Genomic DNA, 17223 nt, shown 5'->3' with positions numbered 1-17223 from the left:
TTTGGATCTGGAAGTTGGTGATTCGAGTATATGATGAAGTACATAATTGTATCCTATTCTTTGGGCATTGTCAAAAAGCATGTACACTTCTATTGCTATGTAGTATGTATTTCCTCGAGACCGTTTTGATTCAACGATTTTTGTTTAACAATCATTGTTAATATAGTTGTTTCAAGCCATAGCTTTACCCCAGCGAGCGGTCCAAATTATTTTCAGACAATAAAGTAACGACCGAGAGTAACTCTTTTTGGTCATTATGGCAACTTTATTTTTAAGGAGGAAAAAACTCAAAGACTGATTGGTTCTGTTAGATTGAAAGTAGATAGTGACTGTGTGGGTTTCCAAAGATATCTGCTTAACCAACTTTACTGACTAGTAACGAAATGGGAAAAAATTGATCAATATGTTTGTAATATTGTAATAAGGCGTTCAAAATTTTTCAACAAATTTTCAACGAATGTACTAAATTGTTATTTACTTACTGATAACATTCTGATCGAAAAGCATGAGAGGTCTATAGAATAATATGGTCAGTCTGATGACCCTAAGTTTCCTAAAATTGTGATAGGTTCGGTTTAATTTTCATAGACTTGGTAAACTTGGTTTGTGGTCTTCGGTCATTGAGTCAGTTTAATTTTTTTTTAATGCCGAGTTTCACAGTCAGATGGTTAAGCTGACCAGAGTGATTTTCCAAATAGCCTACTAAAAACAGAGAGGTAAAAGGTTTTTGATATCAAGTTTAATATTAATATCCAGTAGTGGTATTGTGAACCCAGGCAAAAGAGAAAGTGAAAAAGTTGAACTTCAAGAAAAGAGAAGAATATGAAAAACAAAAATCACAGTACCTACCTAGCCTCCGGTTTCTTTATATTCGTTCTCTACTTCTCGTTTTTATTACTCGAGAGAGCAATAACCTCTTCCGTTCTCAGAAAATGAAAGAAGAACAAGGACAACAAAAAATCAATCAAGTTGTACTTATTATGACAACCTTTGAAACATTAATAAACATCAATTAAAGTCCTGCTTAAGTAGATTGAGAAAATGAGACTTGAAAAAATGTGACTGTGTTCAACGTTACCAAGGGCTTAAAATAATAATAATAAGCATAGACTTCAATTAATTTGTATGAAAAAAAAAAAAATCAATATTTCTTTTAATTACTTATAAAATTATTTCTAAGCATGAAATAATAAAAGTTGCAAGTGTAAAAGTGTAAATGTGATGTCCTACACTACCTAGTGATTTTCATTAGTCCATACTTTCGTGGAACACAAAACACAACACAGGAAAGAAATCTGATGGGGATTGAACCCTCGCCCTTCTGCTTATAAGGCGAGTGTCGCCGTTTCCTACCAAGGCAGGTACAGAAGAACGTCATCAACGGTGAAAATTTAGATGGAAGATAATACTTAAACTCTTCCATCAAACTGAGGGGGATATTTTTATCACGGTAAAAAATATTAAAAGATGCTGATTCAAACGATGGGAGAAAAGAACTCCGAAGAAATTGAACTAAACATAGAGGAGGAGGAGGAGGAGGAGGGAGGAGGAGAAACCTTGACTCTCATGTATTCTTGGAGTAGGTAGGAAGGTACCTCTTTGCTATGTTTCATTGTTAATCCATATTATGTACCTACTATTAATATTGGATTTTTTTCGACAATTTTTAAGGGGGTGGGGCATGTTTCACAAGAACAAATATTGTTCATATCAGTTTCACAATTTTTACTTTCTATTACTACAGTATAGCGGAGCTATACTAGTAATGAAAGTATTGCAATCGGTCCAAATTTTCAAAATCGGGAAATGGTTGGAAATATCCGTTTTGGGATCCCCTGATGTCAAAAAAGTGATTTTTAGCCCATGGTCTGTACGTAACGTACGTACGTACGTAACGTACGTACGTACGTAACGTACGTACGTACGTAACGTACGTACGTACGTAACGTACGTACGTACGTAACGTACGTACGTACGTAACGTACGTACGTACGTAACGTACGTACGTACGTAACGTACGTACGTACGTAACGTACGTACGTACGTAACGTACGTACGTACGTAACGTACGTACGTACGTAACGTACGTACGTACGTAACGTACGTACGTACGTAACGTACGTACGTACGTAACGTACGTACGTACGTACGTACGTACGTACGTGCGTACATACATACGTACAGACCATGGGCTAAAAATCACTTTTTTGACATCAGGGGATCCCAAAACGGATATTTCCAACCATTTCCCGATTTTGAAAATTTGGACCGATTGCAATACTTTCATTACTAGTATAGCTCCGCTAAACTGTAGTAATAGAAAGTAAAAAATCTGGTGTGAACATCACACGACTTTCCTTATCTGACTAGAGAGAATATCAGTGCCTCTAGATAGAATATCAGTGACTAGAGAGAATATCAGTGCCTCTAGAGTGGATATCAGGGCCCCTAGAGAGAATATCAGCGCCCCTAGAGAGAATATCAGTGCCTCTAGAGAAAATATCAGTACCTCTAGAGAGAATATCAGTGACTAGAGAGAATATCAGTGCCTCTAGAGTGGATATCAGGGCCCCTAGAGAGAATATCAGCGCCCCTAGAGAGAATATCAGTGCCTCTTGAGAAAATATCAGTACCTCTAGAGAGAATATCAGTGACTAGAGAGAATATCAGTGCCTCCAGAGAGAATATCAGTGACTAGAGAGAATATCAGTGCCTCTAGAGTGGATATCAGGGCCCCTAGAGAGAATATCAGCGCCCCTAGAGAGAATATCAGTGCCTCTAGAGAAAATATCAGTACCTCTAGAGAGAATATCAGTGACTCTAGAGAGAATATCAGTGCCTCTAGAGAGAATATCAGTGCCTCGAGAGGATATCAGTGCCTCCAGAGAGAATATCAGTGCCTCCAGAGAGAATATCAGTGCCTCCAGAGAGAATATCAGTGACTCTAGAAAGAATATCAGTGCCTCTAGAGAGAATATCAGTGCCTCTAGAGAGAATATCAGTGCCTCCAACTAGCAAGATGTCTGCCATATGGAGATGTCTTATGTCTGCCATCTGGAAACTCATGTCAACATTCATATTTATTACTTACATTTGCATTTTGCACATGTGCAGATTGTGCACATGTAGCAAAATAACTAGTGAGCAAATGTTGAGTATTTATTTTACAAACATAAGAATAAAGATCCTGGTGTTAGGTAATTTGTACTTAATCAGCACTCTATTTTAGTCAGTGTACTACAGGTTTAAATGGGAAATTTTGAAAAGGTGGTATACAAAATATCTCAAGAACGGTTTGTCCTAGAGCGATTAAATTTGGTATGCTATCCCGGTATGGTCCAAGGACGCGACTGTAACAATTTGGTAAAAATCGGACAGTCACTCATCCAGATATCAACCAAAGTCAATGTTGCTTCAAACTTCGGACTTAGAAAAATTTTCAAAAAAAAAAAATCAATTTTTTTCATACTTTATATGATTCCTTATCACAATGGGAGCATTTTAAGATAGGAAATTTTTGGTCGAAAATTGGCCGCCGTAGGCGGTCGATTTTGGACTTAGAAAAATTTTCAAAAAAAAAGTTCAATTTTTGCACACTTTTTAATGATCCCTCATTACATGGGGAGTATTTTAAGATAGGAAATTTCCGCCCACAAATCGGCCGCCGCAGGCGGCTTAGGCTCGGGACTTAGAAAAATTTTCAAAAAAAAAAAAAAGTTCAATTTTTGGACACTTTTTAATGATCCCTCATTACACGGGGAGTATTTTAGGATAGGAAATTTTTGGTCGAAAATCGGCCGCCGCAGGCGGCTCAGGCTCGGGACTTAGAAAAATTTTCATTTTTTTATAATTTATTTTTTTTTTTTAAATACGTATTCCGCAAATGTAATAGAAAGTCGTGTGATGTTCACACCAGATTTTTAAATTGACAAAATGAAAGAATAATTTAATGTAAACATTATAAGGTACATAGTACGGGTGTACCTACCGGTGACAGCTTTTGAGATCACTACATTATACATAGGATTAGGTAGCTGTATTTAGGCACTGATTTGTAAACATCCACCTGAATTAGGTGTGTCAAATACCTAATGCTTCTTCTATGGAATATTTATGTCTCTAGAGAATATCAGTGCCCCTAGAAAGAATATCAGTGCCTCTAGAGGGAATATCAGTGCCTCTAGAGAGAATATCAGTGTCTCTAGAGAGAATATCAGTGCCTCTAGATAGAATATCAGTGACTCTAGAGAGAATATCAGTGCCTCTAGAGTGGATATCAGGGCCCCTAGAGAGAATATCAGCGCCCCTAGAGAGAATATCAGTGCCCCTAGAGAGAATATCAGTGCCTCTAGAGAAAATATCAGTACCTCTAGAGAGAATATCAGTGCCTCTAGATAGAATATCAGTGACTAGAGAGAATATCAGTGCCTCTAGATAGAATATCAGTGACTAGAGTAATAATAATAAAGAGGCTAAGCAAATAACAAAAAATAATAATAATAATAATAATAATAATAATAATAATAATAATAATAATAATAATAATAATAACAAATGAGCTGAATCAAATCTTTCAATAGTGGGAGATTTATTTAATTGTCCAAAAAGAAGTCATTGAATAAGTAGATGATTCTAGATGTTTGAATCATTTGCAAACACCTTCAACTCACTCAAATCTATAATTATCTAAGTATTTAATTATGTACCTACGGTAGGTACTTCTTTTTTGGGGCAATTAAAAAATATTGCACTAATGAAACCTCCGATTAAGACATTGGTGAAATCCACCATATGACAGGTTGAAGTATAATGAGTTATTGGTTGATTAGTTCCAAAATTAAGTAATCATAGATAGAATACCTACCTACAAGAATATTCTTTTGTAAAAATAATTTCTTGAAAACAACACAAGTTAGAGAATGTATTACCTACCTACTTAAGCACTACATTAGAAGGAATCTATACAGAATTTAACTAATAAAGCTTTTGATAGGTATTTCAAAAATGTTGGGTCAATAAGTACCGTGCATTATCTTTGAAATATACGGCAATGACAATGTTAGGTAGGTATAACATTCACACAGACAAAAAATTAAAAATACAAACTTATGTATTCTTATCCTAGAATTTGTCAACAATTTTTCCACATCAGAATTCACAACATAAATATTGTGGGGAAAAAGATTTTTTTTTCTACCTCCCTGGTGGATTTGTAAACACCAGTGAATTTGAACCAACTTATTGGATTTGTAAAAAAAAGCAAGTAAAATAAAAAGCAAAACAATTTAGATGAAACTTGCTGAATAATTATACGGTGCCTGTATTGTACTGGATAAATTATTATCGACTAGATGTTTGATACTTTTATAAGAAAACAAGAGTTGTGATTCCTATCAACTGTGACATGTTAGTTCCCTCCTGCTACAATTGTAAAGTAGATAGGTAATGGATTAATTTCAGATCCAACACTAGTATATACCTATATCTATAAAAGATAAAAATAATCATTTTATAAAAAGGTCAATGTAGGAATTTTGAGGTTAGAAAATTCCTATATTTTATATTTTTGATAATTTACTGATAAGGGGATCACTTATTAAATAAGATTTGAACATGAATATTAAATCCACCTAAGTTTTTGGTAATGGGCACCTTTATCAGTGAGAAAAAAATAACAAGTGTACTAAAATATTAGCAAATTTATTCCATAATACTCAACAGACTTGGCCCTGAATTTTTAATAAATATGATAATGGAGTTGGTTAAATAGCATAATAATAATATTATAGGCAGCAAGATAATATTACTAGGTAGGTAGGTACCTACTTCAACTCTATTTTAGAGGTTAGAAAATATCTTGGGATTTCACACAAATTTTCAAACTTTTCATTTTTCTTTTCTTTAAAAATATAAAACAAGGGAACTAGTCAGACTGTAGAATAATATGGAAAATTAGACTAAAATAGATGTGTTTTAAAAGGAAATAAAGTAGCTATGAGCAATGAATGGGCAGATGAGGCTGCAAACTCCATTGATATAATTTTCTGTCTTGTTTTGCTTTTTAATTTGTTTAATTTTTCATTTACTTACCAAGCAAAAGGAGTCGGTGGGTGGCTCTGTAAACTTGTTTGTCTTTTTGTAGTTGTTGGTTAATTTTTTTGTTCGTCTCTTTGCCCCTTTTGCTTTCTTCATGGTCTGCTTTTGAACTAGCACTTCCAAAGCACCCCATAACATCAGGAGAGGAGTTTTCTATTAGGAGGCAGCAGAATTTTTACACTGGCACTACGTCCCGAACACTACTGCCCTGGTTATTATACACTACACATTGTATTAAAAAAATATGATTCAACATTTTGATGAAAAAGAAATAATCGCAACTCATACGAACCAATTACGAATTGGATTTAGAGTACGGCCGGTCACTGCGAACAGCGAAAAACATGACAAGGAGAAGTGAATTGACTCGCGAGATACTGCTATACTCTTTACTTCACACCTCTTGCCACTATCTATCACTGATCACTGGCTCTATTTTGTTGCATTGTGGGTATACGTAGCGTAGTGAGTGCGCTTGTCCCAGACATGCTCATTGCTTCATTGTACGCAAATTATTTAAGTTCATTTGAATAGTTTTTCCCAGGAAAATTACCATCCACTAACCCAATGTAGAAACTCTTAGCTCACTGACCTCACTTCTCTTGTGATCTACACATGTTTCTGCTAACCAAAACCAATCGCCAATCCCTTCCTCTTATCATAAGGGAGACTATACTCACCACTGATTGGCTAATTTAACCTAAATATTTAAGTACCCTACTATAAACTAATCAATATGTATCTTATATCGTTAGAATATTTACAATTACTCAACATTTTTCACACTCTTGTAGGTAATTTTGAAATTGTTGCAATCTTTCGACAAAAAAAAGAAGAGAAAAATGTACCTAGATACCTCCAAGTTTTTCACCTTGCAGAGCTTGCACATTCAGCCTCTTCACAGACTCGAAATATTTTTGAGGAAAAGTTGTACCTACGAGATAGGTATAGGTACATACATTGAAATAATTTTCATCCACCCTACGTTTCCTAGTCCCTACACCTCCTTGCAATGTTCTTGTTCTTGTGTTCTCCGCTCGCTGCCAACATTTTGCACCACACACATCTCGAATTTTAGGTTTCATTCATATTATTTATACGCGTTTTGCTCTATTTTTACAACAGTTCCATTAAATACATAGGTACCCATTTTTTAAAGAAGTAATATCTTGGATTTTTTTTCTTTTAAAATTAAAATTTAAGATTGTTCTAATCTAAACTGTATCAAATTGAATAAAGGAATTGGTTCTTTCTTTCACCCATCCGAGCAATAACCATTATTACAACCTATCTTATCCCCGGGAAACTAACTCTATACATAGGTATACGAGGGAATGTTGTAGTTTTCTACTACGATAGTGTACGAGGAGGGGATGGTGTAGTTTTTTTCCAAGGCCAGGGATTTTTTTTCAAGGTCAAGAAGGCAGGGTACTTTCATTGGTTTGTAACATTGTAACCCAGTTGTAAACTGTAGGTTCTCTAGGTCATGTTTGTATAGTCCGTCTATTTTTTGTGTGGTGTCATTTTTAACAGGAACAAGTGTACAGCATGAAGCAGAAAAGAGTCATCCATAAGGCGAATTGCCCTATGGATGGTTCTTTTCTACATAATGCTGTCAAAATTAGGTGTAAGCAAAACAAAAACTGTTGCTTGATCCGCAAGTGATCTTGGGTTTGAGTTAAACTTACCTTCGTAAGAAACCTTCTTTTGCTTACGTAACCTCTGATAGGCCAATCGTTGGAGCCATTTCTTACATACACAAGAACCGCCTCTTTTCTGTGCAAATGTTTGCCATAGTTATAGGTAAGTACCTAACTAGACTTATATTTATATCTTTATTCAACACAACTTAAATAAATAAATCGTCGCCTACCGAGGCTTAAACAAATAAAAAGAATTGGATTTCAACATAAAATCGAATAGCCTTATCTTGAGAACAAATGGGATGGATTTCTTCTATCTCAACACTCAACTGGAAAAGGTAGGTGGTCAAGATGAAAAACTTGACTCCTACGCGTGCAAAGAACGTGTGAATAAGGACTGTTGTCATTTTGAGTATAAGGCAGAAAACAGATTAGATAAAGATCTGGTGCTTTGTGCTTTTGACACATCCACCAAATTATCTCCAAACGCTCTAAGTATTACCCCGCATCTATGAGAAACTGCATTTCGGTACATCCACCAATACTCAAGTACCCCCTCCACTTTTGGTTAGCCGCCTATGATGAGAATAACATATGAATTATTTACAAATGCACTTTAGGGAGTTTTCCTCACCACAAATGTAAAGTCGAAACTTAATCCAACTCCAACGACTGATACCGATAAATACTAACCAAATTATGAAGCTTACAGGAAAGCAAAATTTCTGGTCAATTTCACGAATCGAGAGGAAATTCAATGCTCACTCCTTCTGGTATATCTACCCGCCTACCCCTTTTGTCTTAAAGAATTTAATGTCCAAATAATGAACATACCAGGAAGGAAAAAACTTTATGACCCGAAGTGTAATCATATTTTGTATTTATTGCCTAAATTATAGTAGGTACCTGTAAGGTAAGTAGATCGTCAGTAAAGAGGCATCAGATTGCAGTGTCGAAGATCCTACTGAAAATTGGGGGTTGCAGGTATCTCTTAATAACTGAGATCATTCCTCAATCTATACTGACTCTTTTACCACCCTACAGTCCGCTTCTGATTTCCAACAATAACCTGAATCTGTTATCATAATGGAGAAATCGAGGCTCACGCAGTTTCCTCAAGATGACAAGAAAATATAAATCTGCGAAAGTTTTATAGTAAAAACGCGTCAACTGTTGAAGAAGTCGAGATAATTTTAACACATTGTCAACAGGTACGCTTTTCACATGATTCTTTACTTCCTCTTTATTTTAATTGTCTTTTACCTAAATACCTACACATCAGAAAGTTCCATCATTAAAGTATCTATTTAATGTTGCTGTATTCCTTCTGTAATCAGTTGTGTGAAAATTAGCCTGATATACTACAAAAACATGTACCTATACATGTGATGACATGTACCTATACATGTGATGAAAAACCAGGTGTTTATTTTAGTCGGAATTACAAGACGACATCGGAAGTAAAAACGTGGAAATAGTACCTGTTTCTCAAGCTTCAACTTCAAGGCACTTTTCGAGCATAAATCCCGCAATCTCACAATAACCCTCAACTCAAAATAAACAGTTTTTTTTTCTCCTTATTTTGAAAACTCGACTTTTTTCTTGATGTAACAAACAACGATTTCGAAAAGTTAACAGATATTTTGGCAGAGGGCAGTATTCTGCAGGGATAGAGTCTCACCTCACCCTCACCCCAGTAGTCGCAAACATAACAATGCTGCCACCTATGAAATTCGATGGAAATTTTGAGTGATATTTTTCAAAGTTATTGAAGATTTGTTGAAACTCCAACAGAGCGCTCTAATAATCCTGTTAGTGTTCTCAATGGGAAAAATTACCTATTTTTGTAGGGTAAATTAGACACATGAAAATTACTGATTGTTCGTCGGAATTAACGCACTATAGCTAGTTTCAACAGTATATTCGCAACTTCATTTAGTTAAGAACTAAAATTATTTAGCATATACCTACATATTTCACTAATTCTTATTGATGGCTGTTTTCAAACATCCTGTTCCAATTAAATCAGTCTTACAATCTGACCAACAAATAAATGTACGACAAAACGGTTTATGGGGGCTTTTGATCGATAAAATTACTCTTTTTACTTCATTCTACTAACAGATTAATAAATAAACAATGCAAAGTCAAATTTTGAGAGAGAAAAAAATAAATAGATTTGATGGAAATGGAGAAAAGCTACGAGGGTAAGCGAGTTCTTCTCACTGAAATTATTGAAGATAATTTCGAGGATCAGAGAATTTGGAAAAGCTATGACTAATAATAGATTGTAAAATAGCCGTGTCCCTCTTTTACATGGAATAACCTCTAGATTGCAACTAATAAAGAAACGTTAAAATACATATTTGAGACCTCGCATTTCAAGGCAACTAAAAAGGACGAATTCTAGAGTGGAAGAACCACTAAGGCTCATCAGGATTGAACCCAAGCCCTTCTGTTGTCTAAACGATCACCGATGACCGTAAGCGAGGCTGACCGTAGAGGCTGGGCAATGCATCAGAAACAAAGATTAATGGGTCCCATTACAACGAAAAATAATAAATGAATAGCTTGAAATAATAAATTAGTTATTAACACATTAACTAGAATCTAAAATGTTATCTTTAATCATTAATTAATCAAGAATACCTACCAAGTGTAAAGTCAGTGTAGTAGAAAAATATAAAACCAATAAATAATAATGAAAAACTGCACTATATCTTTTCCATAAAAAATAAATTTCAATACATCAACTTGCGTAATTTTTAATATAAAAAATGACGGAAGTTTAAAATTAAACTACATTTTATAAACAAAAATGTATAAAATATCGAAAAACAAATGCACAATAAAGTAAAACTATGAGGGGGGGAAAAACGGTAATTTTTTACAGTTTTCGTGAAGTACTTATATAAAAAATAGAAATTTTCAACAAAGTTAAAACTAAAATCTCTACCTATATAACATGATTTCCTATGTATCATAAAAAAGTAAAGATATTTTTTCTATGTATTACAAATTATTTCAAAGGTTTTGCCTCTTTTTTTTTTCCAAAAAAATTTTTGTTTTTTTTTTTTTTTTTTTTTTTTTTTTTTTTTTTTTTCTAAGTAACTTCTAGCCCTAACTAATAAAGAACAGCTATACTCATCAAAACCAGTTCATATTTTTCTATCTATGAAAAGATCACATTTTAAAATAAATAAACATTTTCTATGATATTATCTACTGTTTCAAAATTAACAAAATTAAAAATTAGCTAAGCCCTGGGATACTGTTTGGGCACACATGCAGAAACTTGACATTATCCGAAAATGGATTTAAACTGTAGCTAAAACTCGAATGTTATAATCACTGTGCTCCAAAAGTTACCTTGTTTGAACTATTGTAATGCCAGCTATTTTCTTTATACACACATCTCATAACCTACTCACCACAGTCTCTTAAAGACAACAAATAACTCTTAACATCTTGGGTAGTAAATATGCTAGGTCCAATTTTACAGTCACTGTTGTCAATTGTTTCAATTAATTTAAATAAAGGATCTCGTTTATAATTTTTTCAATAATATACATTTTTTTTCTAACTCCTGTATTATTAATTTAAAATAGACAAAAGTGACTAGAGATCATCAGGCATACTCTGACAGGTACAATTAAACATTTTTCAGATAAAAGACACACTTGAAAATTAAAAAGAAGGTGTGGAAAGTGACGAAGAATTGTAATTTGATCTAGAAGAGGTGCAGGGAACAGAGGGAGGTGTATCAACTGCATCAGCTAGTAAACTTTCCAAATCTATATCATCCATGTCTATTCCATTTGTAGATCCTGCAATAAAAGAGTGAAATAATAAATTAACATAAGTCTGCTGTGGAGCTTACGTTTATGATCATCTTAGTCTCAGTTTTACAATTATTAGTGCAATGGCCACTACCATATCTTCTAAGTAAATACTCAATCCTTGAAAAGTATCACTCTACAAAAAGTGGCTAAAAAAAAAAAGCTAGGGACATACCTGCATGTGCTAAGAAGAGATTCTTTAAAAAACTCAACTCTCGGCTAAGAATTTTTATTTTTTCTTCCAACATATCATTTTCTGTTTTTAGCTTGTTAACTCTTTCCATTGTTTCTTGAGTTTTTATTCGGCTTTTCACACGACTCCTTTTGACAGCCTGAAAAATCAGAGAGAAATGTATGGTAGCTCAAAAAGAGTTTGTATTTCCCAGGACTTTGGATTTAAGTCAAAGTCGTTCAAACCTAACAGAAAAATTAAATAAATTAAGTAGATCAAATATGTCTCTGATACATGTTACCTGAAGGTATGGTTCAGCCATTATTCAAGTCCAAAGTTCTATTTAGGGATATACCTACTTTTAAAAGATTTTATATTTCTTGGGACCCAAGTCACTTAATCCAACAGAAAAAGAAAAAAATAATAATAATAATAAAAATATGTACATCAAATGCACAGACATAATTATTATATCCTAAACAGTGTATATTAGGGGACCCCTGTCAAAATTGGAGCCTTGTTCTGATATTATTATTGAACATACCAAATTATTTCTATCCCTCCTCCTTCTGTAGTTATCATCACCACTGTCAAGGCCATCTGTGTTTTGATCATGGAAATCCTTCTCCTTGGCTTTGCTTGTGTTTTTCTTTGGCGACATATTGTGTATCTGAAAGTTGAACAAAAAATTTCAATAATACACCGAAAACTGTTATTTTAAAAATATAATAAGACCTATCTCATTATTTAATAAATAGTTACCTAATTACATTGGTTTAAACATTACTTTCCTTCCTGCGGGATAAGGAAAGTTAAAAATCATGAAAATTTCTACCTAAGTAACTTTTGAAATTATTACATCATCCACATACCTAGATTGCCAATGATAGTTGAATGTGATCTAAACATAAAAGTAGGTATCAAGTTAGTTTAGATCTATGATGTACATGCATAACAGTTCATTGATCTATGGTATACTTCACTTGTACTTGATTAGAAACTTCCTTATACCTACAACTTGGTCTCTTTATGAATCTTACTATTCGTGAACTTTCCAAGGAATACCTAGGTGTCTGTTGCAAATATCTGAACAAGAACTACTTATAAGGATAACCCTCTCATATTGGTCTGTTTTGCTTGAAATTTACATTAGGAAAGACAATGTTCTATTTCATAGTGTAAGTACACCATTCTGTGGGTAACTTATCTATTATACCTACCTTACTAAATTATCGGTGTACACCTACTCTAAACCTAGGTAAATACATACTGTCCTTGAATTATTTTCCAAGGTAACAATAATTATTACAGCTTAATTTTTATATTGCTCAGTAGGTGTATAGATAAGAATATACTTACTCTGAAGCACTGATGAAATAGCAGATAGATTCAAGGTACCAAGATTACCTTATTTTTTGCAATCACTGGATTCACTGGAACTAGCTTTATGAAGTAGGTACACAAGTAAATTTAAATTACTTTATCCTGATACCACTTTTCAGAAAGTTCAAATTCAAAAGGTTTAGTTTATTTTATAAGGATTTGTTAATTAATTAATATTCAAAAGAAAGTTTCAAATTCAAAGTTCACGTCTAGTTCAACAAAATGTCCATTGATAAAATCACTGATGAAATTTCCATTTATAGTACAGTGTTGTCAGATCTAATACAAACAAAGTGTGTCCCTGTTTTTAATCGAAATATTCCCATTGTGTAGAGAAAATCCCACCACTCTGATTGGGTTGTTCATTTAGTTATTTTTTCTCTTGATGCAACTTTTGATTTTTGTCTCAGAACTCAATGCTTCCTACATGGTTACGGGTGGAAAAAAGCTCAAAGTTCCCACCCTTTCATTATTCACCAATGCTTGCATTTTTTCTCAGGACTCTATTCTGACCAAAATGGGCTTTATAAAGACCACCTGGTACCTAAATTCTGAATCCCATTCTTCTAATTACCTAATTATTTTTAGGTTGGGGAAACAAAAATATGATCTCCAAAAAAACTCTGTCCTGAAAAATTCCCTAGAAATTTTTGACCCTTCAAAAACTCCCTTATCACTATTTGAATAAATCTTGTGATGGCAACACTGGTTTTAAACAGCCTAGGGTTACACAGAGAAAAAATTGGAAAAAAATGAATTGAAATCTCTGTGTTTAATGCTTCTCATATTGCATATCTATATATTAACTAGGCACAATTAAAATATCAGTAAAATTGTCCAGAAAACTGTTTGAATCTTTGTACAGGTCCATTGGTCCATAGCTACCATACCTATCTATGGACTTACTTAACTAATTTGGTCTGACGGGGGGACCTTAAATAGAGAACAGACCAGTGTCTTGCTATGGTACAAGGTACCTATTGGAGCAGTCAAACCCTAACCAGCCTGGCTAGCTGGAGATTACAAAGGGTTTATCATGCTTCAAAGGCAAAGCAAAGGTCCTCAAGTTTGAATATTATTTTTAAGCAAGGACTCAATGAATTAGTTAGGTTGTTGTTGTTGTTGTTGGTTGTTGTTGTTGTAGCAGTGCAGCTACACCGCTACAACAACAACAACAACAACCTAACTAATTCATTGAGTCCTTGCTTAAAAATAATATTCATACTTAAATAAGCATTCTCCATTCTTAAACCTACCCATTATACCCCTCATTGGGCAGGAAGGTGGCTGTTTAAGAATTTTTTCTTTAGGAAATGAGAAATATTAGGAAAATTAAATAGATATATAGGTAGTTATACCCAATTATTACTTAACCTGCCTCTGGTAGGTAATGCACTGTAGATATTGCTAAAATTAGTAATTAGGGTGGTTGGTTGAGTGTTACTTACCTTCATCAATCCCAATTCCCAATGTATAGAAGCTGAATCTGCAAACCTCGTGTTCGTTTTTCATTGGTCCATTCCTCAACGTTTTTCATGCATCTGCTTTTCCACAGAATACCAAAATGCATTGAAACATGACCTGCAAGTAGGTAGGTCCAAAAAATAAAACTAAGAAAGAACTAGAAAGCACAAAAGATAAAAAATTAAAAATTCACAAGAGACAAAGGCGCTCAAAAAAGTGATTAGAAAGAGAAAGGAACGGAAAACGGAAAACTTGGAGAAGTAAACAAAACCAAACTTGAGCTCAATATTAGTGCTGAAACCTAGCGGAAGTTTTCAATACTTAGCGCCTAGCGATCTATTCGATACTGGTGCTGAATTCTAACGGAATCTTTTAGTACCATAGTTTAGCGGCCATCATGATTTTCTTTCATTGATGTGAGAGAAGAGAGAGGGAGATAACTACGATAGCGTACGCGAGGTGTGGAATGTCAAGGCCGAATATACTACGATCTACGGACTCTAGTGTCTGAGGTAGGTCACTGCCCTTTGTGCTGTCCACAAAATGGTACTTTTGTAGGTACTAGATTGTACGAGATCTTTTTCTTTCCGAAAACTGAAGGCGCAAGCGCAATAAAAACAGGATTTTCAATAGCTGTGAATTCGGTTGTAATGCTGTACTATAGTGGAGTTGTTAATAGATGTTTGGAAAATTATTTGACATTTTTTTTATTTTTATTATTTAATTCTTTAACTATCAAAAAACATCATAATAATTTTAGAGAGTAGGTAGGTACCTACCTATGTGGCTTTCACCTTGGTATTTTCCGTTAGTAAGTATTTGTTACGGTGCTTGAGTATTTATCCTATAAGACTAATAGGACCCCGGGACAGCCATTATTACTTTTCCGAAATCAGAAATTAACATTAGGATAGATATCTATACCAGAAGGAAGGGATTTTCATATATTACCCTTAAAACAATACTTTTCTAAACCTCAGGACAATAAAAAGTTAAAACCAAACACCGCGCGATTACAGTTTCCCTTTTTCTCAAACTGATCGCATTAGTTGAGTTAAAGTGTGGAAAAATGAAGAAAAAAAAGCAGATTATGGATGATAGCTAATTTAAAAACTTAGTCTATCTACTTGCGGCCATTTTGAAACGTCTGCTCATATTGTATGGCGACGTCTTGACTACATTCGAAATTACTCCCCAAATAGCTGTAAAAACTACTAAATGATAATATTTTCCTCCAAAATAATAATGACACTTTTTTCTTTTTCTTCTTCTTTTTCATTACTTTGTTCATATTGTTTTTCACACTTTTTTTAGCCAATTTTCATCATAATACATACATACCACTTTGATAGTAATACATATGAGTATACAGATGGAACAATTGGAACATACAAAAGTGTGCAAGTTTTTGAATATTATTTTCCTTTCAAATATGCTGAAAAAGTAGGTATTTCACATTTTCAACGTTCCCAGCTAGATACATCTTTTTTTATAAACGAGCAAAAGTCAGGTGGGAATTCTTATTCCTTGATCAAAAGCAAAAGAAGTAATATTTTTACTAAACGGTATAGATACTCGTACATTCAAGATAATTTGAATAATATAGGTACATACCTATTCGACATTCGCTAATACCAATAAAAAAATATGTAATTTATATCAGATATGCTGAGGTAGCTTTCGTCAGTTTGTGATTAAATTTGGGGAATATTCCAAATTTACAATTTTATTTTATTTCAAAGGTACAATGAAGGTGGGTATTCTGATCTCCATAAGGTCCACTCAGAAAGTAGGTAGAATGTAGATAGATACCTACAATGAATGTAGCTGGTTACTATTTTTTCCGTATAATTTTATGCTTTACCTATTAGCTTCGGCAGAAAATTTACCCCAAAAAGACATTTCAATAAAATTGATTTTTTTTTTTTCTTGCCTAATAAGGCTCCAATATTCTGGCTGTCTGATTTGCGGCTGAATAAGAAGAACACAAACTAAACAAATATTTTGTTTTCCCATTGAAATAATTCTTTTTTATGTGGATTTCCCGAATATTATTCAAATTAAGTTGAATATTTTTGATATATTGAGGAACTTTTTGTGTTCAATACCTAACTCAAAACATACATGTCTTTGAAAGTTTTCTTTTTTGAATTCATTGGCCTTTTTTTATTTTAGGGAGTCCTGGGTTTTATGAAGTAACACACAGGTATCCAAGGCTAGCTGACCCCAAAAGGTAAGTATTTTATTGTCTTTAAAGTATCTACCTCTCTACCTCTCTCTCTCTATCTACCTCTCTCTCTACCTCTATCTCTCTCTTTCTCAGAATCTTTCTTTATCTCCCTCTTTTTCTCTCCCATTTCCTACCTGTGTTTCACATTCTCTTTCTCACTCCCTTTTCTTCTCCCTGTCAAATCTCAAGGACATTCATTTCCCCTCTCTCCCTCTCCCTCCCTCTCTCTCTCTCTCTCGCTCGTGTTTTGTCTCCCTATTTAACATTCTCAGAAGGACTTTGAAGAGAAAGAGGGAGAGAGAGAAGGGGGGGAGAACGAAACATTTCAAGTTATTTACAAGTAGACTCATAACGGTTTTTTTTTGTACTTCTCCCTCTCTCTCTCAACTTCTGTCC

General features: G+C 33.9%; 2 protein-coding genes across 3 annotated transcripts in view; both read right to left on the bottom strand.

The window, feature by feature from the left end:
• LOC103505624 (guanine nucleotide-binding protein G(s) subunit alpha) overlaps positions 1-14743 on the bottom strand; it is a 59217-nt gene extending 44474 nt beyond the window's left edge. Inside the window, exon 1 of one of the 2 annotated variants that reach the window (XM_017442509.2) lies at positions 14582-14743. In XM_017442509.2, coding sequence (XP_017297998.1) covers positions 14582-14645 — 64 coding nt within the window. In that variant the 5' untranslated portion in view covers positions 14646-14743. Of the gene's footprint in view, positions 1-6090; positions 6529-14581 lie in introns of those variants that run through there. The other variant, XM_008469977.3, reaches the window with a different exon arrangement.
• Positions 10903-13376, bottom strand: LOC103505623 (CCAAT/enhancer-binding protein gamma-like). The gene is made up of 4 exons (XM_008469976.3): positions 13110-13376; positions 12295-12420; positions 11754-11910; positions 10903-11566 (listed from the first exon to the last, which is right to left on the bottom strand). The coding sequence occupies exons 2-4, from the start codon at positions 12409-12411 to the stop codon at positions 11427-11429; spliced, it is 414 nt and encodes a 137-aa protein (XP_008468198.1). The 5' UTR covers positions 12412-12420; positions 13110-13376; the 3' UTR covers positions 10903-11426.
• Positions 14744-17223: the final 2480 nt, after the last annotated feature.

The sequence above is a fragment of the Diaphorina citri genome, unplaced genomic scaffold, assembly GCF_000475195.1.
Source record: "Diaphorina citri unplaced genomic scaffold, Diaci psyllid genome assembly version 1.1 scaffold186, whole genome shotgun sequence".
NCBI classification, from domain to species: domain Eukaryota; kingdom Metazoa; phylum Arthropoda; class Insecta; order Hemiptera; family Psyllidae; genus Diaphorina; species Diaphorina citri.
Note: the sequence above shows the minus strand (reverse complement) of the source record. Positions and strands in the feature narration are given on the sequence as shown.